The sequence below is a fragment of the Penicillium antarcticum genome (assembly GCF_028974205.1).
Source record: "Penicillium antarcticum strain IBT 31339 chromosome Unknown utg000006l_segment0_segment0, whole genome shotgun sequence".
Taxonomy (NCBI): Eukaryota; Fungi; Ascomycota; class Eurotiomycetes; order Eurotiales; family Aspergillaceae; genus Penicillium; species Penicillium antarcticum.
In genome coordinates this window covers 816,057-831,616 of record NW_026695304.1, presented here as the reverse complement: position 1 = coordinate 831,616, position 15,560 = coordinate 816,057, and the positions used below count along the sequence as shown (strand labels likewise).

General features: G+C 47.7%; 4 protein-coding genes across 4 annotated transcripts; 2 read left to right on the top strand and 2 right to left on the bottom strand.

Moving 5' to 3' along the window:
- Positions 1–261: 261 nt before the first annotated feature.
- Positions 262–7,608, bottom strand: N7508_006396 (uncharacterized protein; the record flags this gene model as incomplete). Its single annotated transcript, XM_058464462.1, has 3 exons — positions 262–7,071; positions 7,132–7,306; positions 7,361–7,608. The coding sequence occupies 3 exons, from the start codon at positions 7,606–7,608 to the stop codon at positions 262–264; spliced, it is 7,233 nt and encodes a 2,410-aa protein (XP_058318315.1).
- Positions 7,609–8,944: 1,336 nt separating this feature from the next.
- On the top strand, positions 8,945–11,264 carry N7508_006395 (asparagine synthetase B family protein; the record flags this gene model as incomplete). The annotated part of the gene is made up of 6 exons (XM_058464461.1): positions 8,945–9,113; positions 9,176–9,633; positions 9,692–9,775; positions 9,831–10,092; positions 10,146–10,337; positions 10,405–11,264. 6 exons carry the CDS (start codon positions 8,945–8,947, stop codon positions 11,262–11,264), a joined length of 2,025 nt encoding a protein of 674 aa, XP_058318314.1.
- A 460-nt stretch (positions 11,265–11,724) lies between these two features.
- On the bottom strand, positions 11,725–12,903 carry N7508_006394 (uncharacterized protein; the record flags this gene model as incomplete). The annotated part of the gene is made up of 1 exon (XM_058464460.1): positions 11,725–12,903. The coding sequence occupies one exon, from the start codon at positions 12,901–12,903 to the stop codon at positions 11,725–11,727; it is 1,179 nt and encodes a 392-aa protein (XP_058318313.1).
- Positions 12,904–14,420: 1,517 nt separating this feature from the next.
- On the top strand, positions 14,421–15,197 carry N7508_006393 (uncharacterized protein; the record flags this gene model as incomplete). Its single annotated transcript, XM_058464459.1, has 1 exon — positions 14,421–15,197. The coding sequence occupies one exon, from the start codon at positions 14,421–14,423 to the stop codon at positions 15,195–15,197; it is 777 nt and encodes a 258-aa protein (XP_058318312.1).
- Positions 15,198–15,560: the final 363 nt, after the last annotated feature.

Genomic DNA, 15,560 nt, shown 5'->3' with positions numbered 1-15,560 from the left:
CTTCTTGCCTTAATTTCTCTTCGTCGTAGTTCCATGGTAGTCTAATCCTGATACTCCCGTGCGGTAAATCTTGCAAACTGTATGTTTGTGAAATTGCTACTAATACAACGGCGGTAAAAGTTCAGGTCAGAAGGCTATATTGAAATAAAAGCTGGGCACTCAATAACATGGACAGTGCAAAGACCTTTCAGCCAACTCTCGAAATCTCCTCGATTTTGTATGTTGTCTTTTCAGCAGAGAGTTTGAAAATGTATGAAATAATTACACGAGATATTCGCAGACTGTCTCTTCACTTGCAAGGCTTCCGATCACGTCACTGAAGTATCCAGCGACATAATCCGCAGATCCTCTATCCAATACTTGATTGGAAATGGTCATGGTGATGGTGAGTGTAGGCCCATGAGGGACAACAAGCACATTGGCCGTATTAGATGGTCGATTCGGAAGGCTGTAGAGACCTGTTTCACGAGTAGATCCATCAAAAGAACAAGTCGAGTCGTCATTGTTGGTGAAGTTTTGGAATCTGATAAAGCTGCCGAATTTTGTTCCAGCCTTCCATGATGTGCAGTTACGCGCAATCTCGCCAAGTTCAAGATTCTCAACAGACATGGTTTGAATGTGCTGCTGCTGGACTTGAGCAAGGAGGTCAAGTTTATTCGATCGTGGAGGCAAGTGTACTCGCACAGGGATAATGTTGAGACATGGGCCAACGATGCGGTCTTCGTGGGAGATTCCAAGTCCTCGACCATGTATGACCTGGCCAAAAACAACATCGTGCGATGGTCCATCCTCTTCTTCGGTTGAGGTAAACAACCGAGAGAGAGTGATTGCCCATGCCAGTTTGACCAATGTTGCCAATGTGATATTGGGCAAGGGAGAGATTGGTAATGTCTCTGCTATTGCCGTCACCACTGTTGGCTGTTCCGAATTTGTGTCCATATTTGGGTTCTCCATTTCGCCGGCGGTGCCCCAATTGCGCAAGATTTTGTTGTTCAAGCTGGTCATTGGGGCATCTCCCAGTACTTCTTTCCACACATTGTAGGTTTCGGGTATCCTTTTATCCCAGACATGTCGAATGTGGTCTGAGAATTGAGCACAAGGTGGAAGCGGGTCTCCGCTGTATGCAGCACTAAGATCGCTGCAAATGACATCCAGTGAAACTCCATCGAATAGTGCATGGGGTAATCGCAGAATGAGATACATCTTTGAGTCTCTCAAGGTCAAGAGCTGTACCTGGAATCCTGGCACTCCATTGATAGGCACGCCCATGGCCAAAGAATCATCTGCGCAGTGTCTGTCCAAATGTTGAATATTTGAATAATGAACGAAGCTGACGGGGACCTTGCGCAAGGTCATTTGTACAAGTGACTTGTCATCGTTTGTGTAAAACACAGTGCGCAAAATGGAGTGTTTCTGGACAAGCTGATCGCATGAATTCAATAAATGTTCTTGATTAACTTCATGAGGTAGTGAGATCCAGAGATATCGGCTGTAGAAGTTGTGGAGTGTCATCGTTTGGAATTCAGTGGCGGGCATGGCTTCCACAATGTCATTGGCAATCTCTTGTGGTAAATGACGGGGGAGTTTGTCACGAGCAATTTCGCAAAACTGTGATCGTTTCATGGCTGAAACAGATAGCTCACAACCAAGTGACTGACGTTTAGCGATCATGCTGGTATCTCCATTATCTGTAGTGCATTTCAAAGCTATTCCTGAGAGAGTTTGTTGCGTGAAGATATCCGCTACGGTCAGGCGTATTCCTCTTCGTCTTGCAAGCATGGAGACCTGCATAGCCGAGATCGAATCTCCCCCGAGGCCAAAGAAGTTGCTATTTATGGGGATTGATTTCGGATCCAGATTGAGAGCCTGGCCAACGATTTGTTGAACTTCCCGGCCATGCACAGTGAGGGGAATTTCTTCTGCGGGGATAGTGTTGCGTCTCAATTGGTATAGTTGAAGTCTCTTCAGCGGCCAGCTCGTGGATTGGTCCCGGAGAAGACGCCGATTTACTTTGCCCGACAAGCTTAGAGGAACATCGGTAAGCGGTATGAAGAAGGATGGCACCATGTATGCCGGAAGTAGCTCTCTTAGAGACTTTTCCAATGATTCGATAATCGAGTAAAAGTGATCGCTGGTAGAACCAATCAATTCCAAGCCATGGGCCTCCGCTGGCTGGTCATTCAAAGACTGCCCCCAGTCTTCATCTGCTTGTGGACAGATAAATGCGACTAGCGAGACTCGATTATTTTGTTCCCGAATTTTGATACACTCAACAGCAGCGGTTCTGATGGCTGTGCATGAGGAGGTTATGCAATGTTCGACTTCTCCCACTTCAAGTCTCTGCCCGTGCAGCTTTACCTGATCATCCTTCCTTCCGACAAACTCAATTGAGCCGTCAGAAGTCTGTCTAACGAGGTCTCCCGTTTTGTACATCCGTCCGGAGTGGTGACGGATCTCGTCCAGCCAAGGCGGACTTGTAATGAAGGATTGATTTGTCTTCTCTGGGTCGTTGAGATACCCAGATGAAACCGTAGGACCTTCTACAATCAACTCCCCGGCTGTACCAATAGGGACCAGACGGTTGTGATTAGACGGATCAGCTACCCAAGATACTCCTCCATGGCTTCGACCGATGTTGGAGTGATGAGTGTCGGGTAAGATTCGCCCGATGTGTGAGATCACGGTACATTCTGCCGGTGCGTACATCCCATATAGTTTCACCCTGTGAGCCCACATCTCCACAATTTGTGGAGTGAGAGGTTCACCAGCTGACCCCAAGACTTCAAGAGTTGGCACATCCGATGGGTCGAACAAATTAATCACGGAGGGGGTGAGAAGTGCCCAGGTTACTTGGAGATCAGCTGCTGCTTTTCCTGGATTCCCCCTTCGCACTTCTTCATGTGGCACGCAGACACATGCCCCTGCCGCGAGGGTAAACAGGATCTCGCCAATGCTTATGTCGAACGCAAAAGAGGCAAAATGGAAGACGCGACTGGTAGGAGAAAGCATTCCATATTCACGCATGACAGCTGCGCTTGTGGTGAGCGCACTATGTGGAAGCACAATGCCTTTAGGCAACCCGGTCGAGCCTGAGCTGAACACGACGCACGCAGGGGCATCCGGGCTTGTGACTGTAATGAGTGGCTTGGACTCAAACGCTGTAGCCTGTTCACCTAGATTTTGTACATGGGCCTCGGGGTCAAAGACGATGACTGGAAGTAGAAGGTTGTTACTCATGTGGGTATGCTCCTCAAAGGTAACCACAATTTTGGCATCAATCATAGAACACATCGTTCGCAAACGTTGTATGGGATGTGAAAGGTCCAGTAACACAAAAGCAGCCCCGGACTTCAGAACTGCAAGGATGATAACTGGAACCCAGGGCGACCTCTCTAGGAAGAGAGGTACAAAGTCACCATGCTTGACACCCATGCCGATCAAATGCTGCGCGAATTGACTGGAATAATTATCAAGCTGCCTATACGTCAAGTCCAAATTGTTGGAGTGAATCGCAAGTGTATCGGGCTGGGCATTGCATAATTTTTGAATGCGGTCATGAATGCAACTGTTCACACCATTCGGGAGCAAATGATTCCATCGTCTCAACAAAGCCAAATCTTCCGGAGGTACCAGGCTAACATCTGCGATGCGTGTTGAGCCGGATGTCGCAAGCTGCTGGATAACATGCGACATCTGTTTGAGAATACTATGTCCGTCGGCGGGTGCCAAAATTGCAGGGTCAAATGCTGCTTTCATTAAGATTCCACTCTTTTCAGGACGGCATATCAACACCACTGGGTAGCTGGCAAAAGATCTTGCATTTTCAGAAGGGAAGGCTGAGTTCGCTGATGATTTGAACATAAGAGACTCGGTTTGCTGCTCATAAGGTTGCACGACGAGTAGATTCTGGAAGTTACATGCCTCGGCAGCCTCTCTTCCGACTTGTCGAATGCGCGACAACCCAGTTTGCTCATGAACCATCATGTTGACAAATTGACGTTGAACCTGTGATAGGCCGTCCTGAACAATTTGGCTCGTCGCAAGTTTGATGCGCACAGGTAGTGTCGCCAAAGTCGGTCCGCTCAGTTGATCGATTCCATCAATGTTCGCGTTGCGGCCACTCACAGTGGCTCCAAACACCACGTCTTCGTTACCAGTTTGGTGCCACAGGACAATCGCCCACGCAAGCCGTACAATGGACGATATCGTAAACTTGGTGGAGAATCCGGTCGTAAGCTGCAGAGCATGTTCAAGAACTACCTTCTCGGTCGGATGTGCAACGTTGAGTGGCCTGGAAGCAATAGCTGGGAAATGCTCCGCCTGGAGATCAGAGAATTCCTGACGCCAAAATTCCTCCTTGGCAGTATCAGGCTCATGGAGAAGGTGGTGAACGAATGGAGTGAATGGTTGCATATGAAGTCTTCCCCCGGCGTATGCACGCTGAACTTGTCCCATGATGAGGCCAAGGGACCATTCGTCAAACAAAGAATGATGAATATCCAGCCGGAAAGCTTCTTCAGTGAGATACATCTGGATAAGAGGGCCGCTATGGATGTCAATGGCTCCCAGTTCTCTCCCATATCCACGCCCAGTGATATCAGTAACGGTATTCCACGGCATATCAGTCTTCATGACGACCTGGAAGATACCATCTGGTAAATGCACAATTCTGGTCCGAAGGATTGGATTGTGAAGCCAAGCTGCCTTCCATGCTTCCTTGAATTTCTTCACATCAAGAATTTCGGCCAACTGCCAGGTATAGCTGCCAATGTATGCCTTGGCGTGTTGAGCAGTCAGGGCTATTAGCCCTTGTTGCATGTGCGTGCATGGGTATACATCCTCGATCTGGTCAATATCCGTGCCAAGCTCTTTCACAATCGCATCGAGAACGGTTTGGGAGTTGTCTATCAATGAAAAGGGGGCAGGCGTTGCTGTTTTCAAGGGCTTGTGGTCTTTGACTAGCACTGACTCCATTTCTGACAAAGTCGAAAATTTGAAGATATCAGACACCGATATGATAATTTGTTGCTGACGAAGGCTGGCAGCCAGTTTAATCGCTGCAATGGAGTCTCCACCACGCTGAAAGAAGCAGTCATCGTGTGTGATGCTTATAGCTTCAATACCTAGAGCCTTGGCCCAAGATTGGATAAGGACTCTCTGTTGTGGCGTGGTTGCCACTTGGTTGCCATTTGAATCAGATGCATTAATATTCCTCTTCTGGTCATCGAGAAGCGCATGTGCAGCCGCTTCCTGCAGAAGAAGACGATTTATTTTGCCTGATGTTGTGAGTGGCATGCTATGCAGAAATATGAAATCCACTGGAACCATGAATGTGGGCAAGCAATGTAGAAGATGTTGTTTGAGGGCTGCTTTCAGGGTTTCCATGTCTTTCAACTTCTTTGACACCAGTTGAGACGGGCTATCTGATCCTCTAGACGTGTCAACGCCCAGAAAGGCGAGAAGCTTAACGGAGCCATTCACCTCATTCTTGACAGTAACGACGGCAATATGAAGAAAGCCGGACTTCGCAACTGGAAGACATGCTGCAATGTGATGCTCAATTGCTGTCAATTCAATTCGCTGTCCGTTTATTTTCACTTGATGATCATTCCTTCCCAGGAAATTCAAAGACCCGTCAAGATTGTAACGCACCAAATCGCCTGTGTGAAAGACCCGCTTCGACGAATGACTCGGGCCGAATTGCTCACATATCCTTTTCTTCCACTTTGGCGTTGACGTAAACTGTTTCGCAGTTCGCCTACTGTCGCCTAAATAGCCACGTGCGACAGATGGACCCTCAATGACCAATTCTCCAGGGGCGCCAATTGGTGCTAGTTTGTCGGGTTGGTCAATCGCGACGACCCATAGAGTTGATCCCGACCCAAAGCCTATGTTACATGGTGAACAGTCCGCTTGGACATCAGAAGACAAAGCTGCTATTCCGGTACTCTCGCTCACCCCATAGGCATTGAAAAGTCGCACATGTTTGGCCCATGCAGAAATGTGGCCATCGTTCATAGGCTCTCCTCCTAGGACCAAGCCTTGAAGGCTAGGGCATAAAGCAGGAGTTAAGGTACTTGCCAAAGACGGCGTCAGGCTTGCCAAGTTGACAGATTGGCGATTTATGAACCCAGAGAGGTCATTGAGACGATCGACCTCAGAAGGGATGCAGATGCATCCGCCAAACATGAGTGTGATTAACATATCACGATTGCTCACATCGAACGTGTACGATGCAAATTGTAACATCCTCGTCGCAGGACTGACTTGAAGCGCTTTACCATTGGCCATGGCCATTGAGTAAAATGCAGAATGCTCCGTTGTTATGCCTTTCGGCACACCTGTAGTCCCAGAAGTGAACGTGATGTACATGGCGTTTGATGGGCATGTTTCCTTCGTAAATAGTGAGGTTTTTTTATCGACAGGTAATGACTTCAGAAGTTCACAGGGCTCATCTCCGACTTCGACGACCTTGTCAGCGATGAATTTGGCAAGTGTGCTATGATTTGGCGAGCAAAGCACAATCTCTGGAGAAAGAGACGAGCATAGGCCAAGGTTGTATTGGATTGGATTGCAAGAATTGAGAAAGAAATAAGCGCCGCCAGCTTTCAGGACACTTAACAGGGCAATCACTGCCCATTTTGATTTGTCAAAAATAAGGGGGACGAAAGTTTCTGGGCGAACCCCAAGGCGTTGAAGCTGTATTGCCAGACCTGAGGACAGGCTATCCAACTCTGCGTAAGTAAGTTTTCCATCCCAAGCTGACACCGCAATTGATTCCTGCTGGACAGCACATCTCTGGGAGATGATATGATGTACGCACTGCGCCAATGGTGTTCCATCGTCTGATGTGCTGTTCCATTGAGAAATGCAGTTGATGTCCGCATCACTACATATATCAAGGGCCTCAATCAGAGAATCAACGTGAATAACGATTTCCTCGACGGCCTTTGCCACTGTTGCTGCAATCATTGTAGCCAAATGAGTTGTTATGACCGAGGGCTTGTGGTGAATTCCAATGACAGGGCAATTTTTCTCCGTCCCTTGCGAGAAATAGATCGCGAGATCGAACTATGTCGAAGATGTCAGTATCAAAGACTTCTGTTCGCTTACTGCGGAACAAATAATTACCTTTTGGAGGTCATCGAGTCTCGCATTATCGGATTTTTCTTCATTTTCTTCAACAACATAGACAACAGAGTTGGCTCCGAGACCAGCCGTGCTATTTCCCTCGTGTAGCTCCACGCGGCGTATATGGAAGAGACTTCGCACTGAATCTGAGGGCGAAACATGGCAGTAGCAGATTCTTCATTTACTAGTCGTTAGTCACAGCTCACGGAGGCTATCTCGGAATACATACTCTTTCAAATTCAGGCAGCTAAACAAGACGTCGTTAGAGCCAGTATAAGACCGAAGCGAAATTGACCATGCAGCCTGAAGAAGTTCCAAGTGATTTTTCTGCTCCTCTTGTAGCCAACTGGCAAGATATGTGTTACTTAGACCTGTACATGGAGCATCGACAGTGGCTATTTGGGTTTCGCCGTCTTGGAAGTCCCGCTGAACCCCAATCTGTGGGGTAAAAAACGGCGATATGGATGGGGCAGCCATGTAGAGTGATTTTTGCAATGGAAATTTATTGATCACCAACAAAAAAAGTTGAAAGATCTATACAAGTGCGTGAAGAATTGGCATCGATCCTTGATGCCCACAGCTGTTTATGAGCTTACTCAACCCTATTTCCTTTCCCGGCTGATTCTTGCTCCGTAGCCAGGGAATTGATACAAACGCCCCCCATAAGCACTAGATGAGTGGCAATTCCGCAACATGCACTGATTCTGTGCTTTCCGGTATAGGCAAATGCACTGCCTCCGTTATTTGGAGTGCTTGCGTTCTGAGACATGCATACTACACCGGAATCTTGTGAAGATCTTGGACATGGATTATAGCCAGGGTGCCCGATCTAGGCACCTTCAAGATCCGCTAGTCATACGTGAAGCCAAGCCGGACGGTGTCCGCGGTAAATGATGCGATTTTGTCATGCGATGATTTGTCGCTGTATGATCTTACTGGGCCATGTCCCCACTCGATGAGGTGTTTAATATGCCGCCTTGCGTTCGGAGAAACTCTCTTAGCGTTTGAAGGATTATGCCAGCGGAGCTTTGTGTTATTACGGAAATCTTTTTGAATGTATCCGAGCTGATTGCCATCAATATGCCATGGTGCATTACGACGCGCCAAGAAGATCAGAAGCATGCATGCTTCAGCCTCAGGGCCCGGTATACTAAGCCGCTTGTAACAACTAGTATCACTTGCTGGACAGTAATTTTCCAAGGTTTCAGGCTTCCATGGTCTTCGTGCGTCAACGCAATATACAACGAGAACTGGTATCAGCCTCAAAAATTACTGATTCTTGCCATATAGACTCGAGCTTCGAATGTATTTTATAACTTATATCTAGTTTTTTGCACGCATACTCATGCTAATTGTATCAGTTAGCGAGGAATAAGTGAAGAACACTGTCCATAGTAAAAATGTGAACTGATGCAAAGTGAGGGTGGTACTCATAATTTCGCACTTTGGCGTTAAGATCTATATGGGACCAATCGAAAGATTCCACCAATCAAGTAGCGACATGCAGACACACGCCCCCTTAAAATCTCTATGCAATCCTGGCCGCATCCAAGTTGCGGGGTTGTAGTTTCGCAATGAGTTTAGGGTTTCGGCTCGGCGACGGCGCCCCCCGAAGCGGGCCGACATCGGGGGTGCGGGCCGCCACCCCGCTGGTAATACGACCTCCAGTAAATTAAAACAGTGACGATACTAGTAAATACCAGACCAATTCAACAGATCTCCAAGTGAAATTTACACGTATGATAAAAGGCCAATTTCCAAGGTTACCCTTCAGTCATGGGTCTTGCTTTCATTCATCTCAATCTTGTTAACTATGTGTGGAATAAGTGCATTTCTGTGTCACCCTGGCAAGGATAGCTCATTTGAGCAGCCCAACGCCCAAGGCCGCCATGTGGTAGATGAATTGGAGCATAGTCTGGATATTATTGGCCATCGTGGGCCAGATGCTCGTGGGCGTTGGTTAAGTGACGATCACAAAGTTGGTAGGTCACATCATTCTCTACTAATGGTTAGACATGGATAGATACTCAAATCTTCTCAATAGGCCTTGGTCATGTTCGATTGTCAATCATCGATCTCAGCCCCAGTGGAAACCAACCATTTCACGACCAAGACAACAGCATCCACGCCGTTGTGAATGGTGAACTGTATGACCACGAGTTTTATCGCGATCAGTTAGCAAGCGAATTCCAGTTTGCAGGCACCAGTGACTGTGAAATCGTTATTGCCTTGTACAAACACTATGGCCTCTCTTTTCTTTCTCATTTGAGGGGCGAGTTTGCCTTTGTGCTCTGGGATGCGAACCGGCAGTTACTCATAGCAGGTAGAGACCGATATGGAATCAAATCACTCTATTATACAGTGGTGAAAGGCAAGTTACTGGTGGCAACAGAGATCAAGTCTTTCTTGGCATTTGGATTACAACCTGAATGGTGTGTTCGAACATTGCGAGACCAGAGCTGGAGAATTGAATCTCGCACTTTCTTTAAAGGCGTTCACAGAGTAAGTTTCTTTCGACCACATGTCTGCCAATTGATGGGCCTCTTCTAAAACATGAAAGGTTCTCCCGGGACATTATCTGATTAGTCGCCCCAACGAGAAAGAAGAACAAAAGGCGTACTGGGATCTTGAGTATCCCGATAAAGTAAGGATCTCAACACCTTTCCCAGAAACCTTCACTGACGATCAACTTTGTCTAGTTCTCTCATGATGGGCGATCGGAAGAGGAAATTGTGCAAGGAGTACGAAAGCGCCTTCTGGAGGCTGTGAGAATTCGACTGAAGGCGGATGTTCCCGTAGCTATCTACCTCAGTGGCGGAATAGACTCATCATCCGTTGCTGGAATGGTGGCTGATCTCATGAAACAGGGGACAAAGTTAGGTAACGAGGCTAACTCAGTCCCGTCGAACATGAAGTGCTTTACCGTTCAGTTTGATGAGGATAGCGGCGCAGATGAGTCAGGTATGTCTACCCCACCACACAATATTCAGTGCTCCATTGCTGATAAGCTCCAGCAATTGCTCGTCGCACAGCGAAATGGCTGGGTGTCGATATTCATCTCGTCAAAATGGACGAAGAGGCACTCGTGTCACGCTTCGAGGACGCCGTTTGGCACAGTGAAATCCCTCTCCCCGACCTCAATGGAATGGGTCGGCTGGCACTGGCAGAAGCGGTACATGCCCAGGGTATCAAGGTCGTGATCACTGGTGCGTAGTATTTTCCAACAGGAGCATTATCTTGTTCGTCGACGTCGCATCGCTAATATTATTGCAGGGGAGGGTTCTGATGAGCATTTTGCGGGCTACGATGCGTTCCGGGCCGATTCGCTTAGCGAGCCCGATCATTCATGGCCAGCACTACAACTGACCGAAACCGACCGTCAGGAAGCACTGGCTATGGCTGCAAAACAAGTCAAATACGGTATTTTTGGCGAGTACAGTGAGACTGTTCCAGATGCGACAAAGCGCATGCTGAACAACAGCCATGTCACTAGCACCATCGCGAGAGTCGGCAGCCTGCCATTCTCCAATTGGACGGCCTCTTACGGTAATGATCTACCGGAAACTAGTCTCATTGAAGGGTTTGATGGGCGTGTCCGCGACAATATAACAAAGCGCTGGCACGCCCTTCACACTGCTCAATACCTATTCACGAAGTCATTTATGCCCCATTTCATCCTGCGCTATAACGGGGATAACATTGACATGGTCAATCAAGTTGAAAGCCGTTGCCCCTTCCTTGATCATCATCTGACCGAATATGTTAACAATGTGCCACCGAGCCTGAAGCTGAAGTACCTTCCGGAAGAAAAGTCCTTCAGTGAAAAGTACATTCTTCGGGAAGCTGTGAGGCCTTACGTTACCGATGAGATCTACAAAATCAGCAAGAAAGCCTACATGGGCCCGAGAAAATTCTGGCCGGGGGGACCCCTGCACCAAAAGATTAAGCAACTGGTCACTAAGGAGAACGTGGAAAGCCTGGGCTTTATAGACTGGAATGCTACGGAAGAAGCTGTTGAAAAAGCCTTCAACAAACAGGAGCCCATGGCTCTCCGCCGCACAATCACCGTTGCCCAGTTTATTGTTCTAGGGCAGCGCTTCAAAGTCAAGCCAGCCCGTGCCCTGCCGAATTGAGGGGGGTATCACATATCTATAGTGACTTGTTAGAAAACTCTGGTTATTTGAATAGTAAGGGAAGAAAGCAAGAAACAAAAAAAGAAAGAAAAAAGAAACAAGTTCATTTTTGAAGTTTCTAGTCATTCGGATAGAATAATGTTGACTTGGTACTACACTCTTGAAACAAAGGGGTATTGAGCAAAGTAAACTGCCCGAGGAGATACTGGAAGCAATGCAGTAAGCGTGGGTTCATCAAAAATTCGATACACATGACGCTTGGTTTGAAAGTACCCTATCAGAGTAGTAGGTCGCTCGGCTCTTACTGGCTTGAGACTAATTGATGAAATACGCCAACTCAAAGTGAGAAAGCAAGCTGACTGTTTATTATTCCAACGCTGCACCGTCGAAAACTCTTATTCAGATTTAACACACTAAATACGGACCAAAACAGACAACCAGATTTACATCTCGGAATTCTTCACCAAAATGCTGCACATCGTACTTCGATACTTTCCCGCGCTTCATCGTTTGTATCCTGACTGTCCAACTCAAATGCACTATGAATGGCTCCCCCAACTCCCAGGTTCGACATCTTATTGCCCCCTTCTTGTGGTGCCCTTGCACGCGCCTCCATCTCGTTGTCAAACAGTTGAATTATCAAGACGTCGGAAGGTTGTTGCTCTGAAATGAAGTGCCAGTCATGCGCCTTTTTTTCCTTGTCCCGTGGCCCATAAGCCAGATAGCCATAAGTCTGGCATGTTCCATCTTGGACTTGTCGTTCATTGTCGACGTTCAAGTAAGGGGAGTTGGGATCAATTATGCGCGACAGATGAGCAGGAATCTGGTGATCCATGGGCTCAAGCTGCTCAGAAAGCACATAATCAGATTCGGGGAAGGAAGCACAGGATGCTAAAGCAAGAGGGTCACGATGGACTGGCCTCAGGGGTCTCCATATCGAGAAAAGTGCGAATCGGGGAATCCCATCATCTCCTTCCTTTCCTCGATAGCAGTCCTTGAGGTCATCCCATTGCACACCGGTTTCAAGCAACCGATTCTCCGCTTCAATCACTTGCTCGGCCGCTGAAGTAACTTGGCGATGGTACTTTCGAATGTGGTACCTTGCACCCTTCGGGGTAAGATCAAGATGCGCTTTCGGCGCAGGACATATACCGTCTGTCGGCGAATTTCCAACAATAGGTGGAAATAGCTCAGATGTTTCATTTTCGTGCGTGGTTTGTCCGTTTGCTTCTGTTTGTGTAGTAGGAGCTGGATCGCCTTCGGTGTACAGTTCGTTCCGAATCACTGCTGCGGATACCACCACCTTCTTGCATCCCGTCACTTTTTGAACAAGTTCTTGTACTTCTGGAAAATAGATTTGGCGAAGTAGATGCTCATCATTCCAACTTTTTCTTTCGTATGGAGCTGCATGCAGGGCCGAGTGATGTCGGCGAGCAGTAAACCCGTGAACTGAGAGCTTGTATGGGGACTCATCTCCAAGATCTAGAGATGGTTTCATGTCCGTGAGAGGTAATGTAAGAACATCACCAAACTCGGAAAGAGGTGGAAGTAGATACGCTTCTTTGCTTAGAGTTGGCTTAGCCCCTCGGCTCAGGTAGCGGAACTTTCCACGTTGAGGCGTGTGTGTAATGGAACCCATTGCAGGTGATGACTCTTAGGATGATAATGAAAATGTTGCTATAAATAAAGGTATTTTGAGAACCCCATGTGGTTGAAGATAAAATTACACGGAAGGTTTACTTAGGGCTGTCGACACTTTTATGTTTGCGTCATAATACCCCTACAACGCATCTGGCTGCCTGAATCGTGGCTTAGTTGCTGCCCTGCGCAGGGATTTCCAGAACTTCCGACGTCGGCGCCATGGTGATCATGTTGAGACAAGGGTCCATCAAATGGAAAGAAAAACCGTATATTCTCGTACGGCCAGACGTAATCACGAACCCCGGCTAGCTTTACTCCGGTACTCCGTGCCGGGCCGCGAGAACATCGCTGACTGCCAATACTCTTCATTACGTAGACAAATGACCTTACTCTCTCATATTATGTAAAGTCTGACATAACAGCCTCTCTATCTGCTTACCGAACGCCGCCACGATCGCTTCAAGAGGTCGTCCTGCAGAATCTCACTGCAGTAGGGTATGCAGCTGAACCGCACTTAGTTCTTCCATCTGAAACCGAGTCGAGACCGTATACTTGGCACCACTGAGGAAGCTTACTGGCGCAGAGATGCCGTTCCGCGATCCACGACCTTGGGGACGATCATTGCTGACATGCATACGTCGCCCCACATGCCGGGAGGACCTTGATTTCCAAGGTTCGAGCTGGCAAAGGGGTATGAGACGACCGATGAGGTGCCCGATGAGACGCCCGATGAGTGAGACATAACCTTGAAACTCTATGCACATTGGCCCACTTTTATAAGCGTATTAGTAATATCTGTCGGGACGTGGTCGTCACAGTACGGACTAGTACGGGCATGGCCAATTGAGTTCTAGAGAGTGTAGTTTATATACTATAGCAAGTGCAGAATATGTAGGGGATGAGCCAAGTAATGTCGTTGAGGGCCTCACGGTCATCAGGTAGATGGGGGTGCTGAATCATTCTCGGGCGCACTAGCAAACCGGCGACCCTCTTTTGTCGACCATGTATGAAGTCAAAGTTGATCAGATTTTAATTACCGTAAAGAAATTTCAAGTTCAAGTGAGAAAGAGATGAAACCCTCAGCGAAATCCAATTACATGGCCCCCACTCGATGGATACCACCGAATTACAGTATGTATTAGTACGAACTAGTGAGTAAATTACTTGACGAGATTCAAGCAAAAAGAAAACAGGTGTTGGTGTCTTAGTCTTGGCGGCCTCTCACTGATCCGGAATGACCCGTCTCAACAAAGAAGTTCGGTGTGCTTCCGGCCTGGGGAAAGATCCACACTAGACATCACACCTCAATCCTTCGGCGTGTCCATCTTTCGTCCCTTTCTCCGACCTTTCTCCGATTCCCCAAGCTAAGGAAATCCTCCATTTTTCCACAGGACTGTTTTTGAGCAAGTTATCAGCTTTCCGAGACTCTTGAAACTCATCTGGCTATCCTCGTGCCTTCGGGATAACACATCTTTATACCACCTTTCTCAGTTCAACTGTGCCAGCTTCTGCGAAATGGCCCGCATCCTGATCACGGGTTCCACCGATGGCTTTGGCCTTGAGGCTGCCCGTCAGCTCGTTGAGCGTAAACACACCGTCTATCTTCATGCGCGAAACCAAGAGCGCGCAGAGGATGTCAAGATCACATGCCCTGGGGCTGCTGGTGTGCTCGTTGCGGACTTGACAAGCGTGGCCGAGACGCGCAAATTGGCCGAGGAAGCCAACGAGATTGGCACCTTCGACGCTATCATTCTTAATGCCGGACTGCTTTACGGCCCCTTCCGCAAGACAGAGTCTGGCGTGCCAGCTATGCCTTTCGTGAATGTTCTCGCTCCCTACATTCTCACATGTCTCCTCAAACAACCTAAGCGTCTAATCTTCATCGGCTCTATCCTCCATCGGGAAGCCAAGACAAACCTAAAGGATATCTTCTGGTTAGAGCGCGGGGAGAAGGAGTTCCAGGACTTCCCCGCATACTGCGATTCGAAGCTCCATGTTATGCTTCTTGCGAATGCGGTATCAAAACGGTTCAAGGGCACTTCAGTCACCTCTGTCCACCCTGGATATGTTCCTACTAAGCTTGGAGGTGCAGGCGCTACCGATAAGCTGGAGGATGGTGTTGAGACATACGTTATGCTGGCCGAAGGTGATTACGATCAGAGTCTCACCGGTGTCTACTTTGTACCTAAGAAGCAAATTGGTGAGCCTCTTCCAGAGACAACTCACGAGGATCTCCAGGAAATTGTTGTCAAGGCCTGCGAGGATGTCACCGGTATTAAGCTTGGAGCTTAAATCATCCTAGCTCAGTGGGTTACATAGCTTCAATATATGAAAGGGCAGTGTCCTTAGTAACAGATACTTAAGATTGCATTCATGGAAGGGGAACACTCGCAACAGGATATAAAGTAGCGTTGTATCGATATATCTGGGACATGAACAGTTATTTGATGATGCGATAATTCTAAAACTTACGTAATCCTTTCCTTTGTATGAAAATCGATCGATCGATCGACGAAACCCTGTACATATTCGAATTTATCTAAGCTGAAGAGCTCAAAATTCATACCAGCAGCGATATTACCGACACAGAATATGGCACTAGCCTGTCTCGGGCCGTGAGTGGTAAATTGGAGAAATTCAATAATATATACTTCT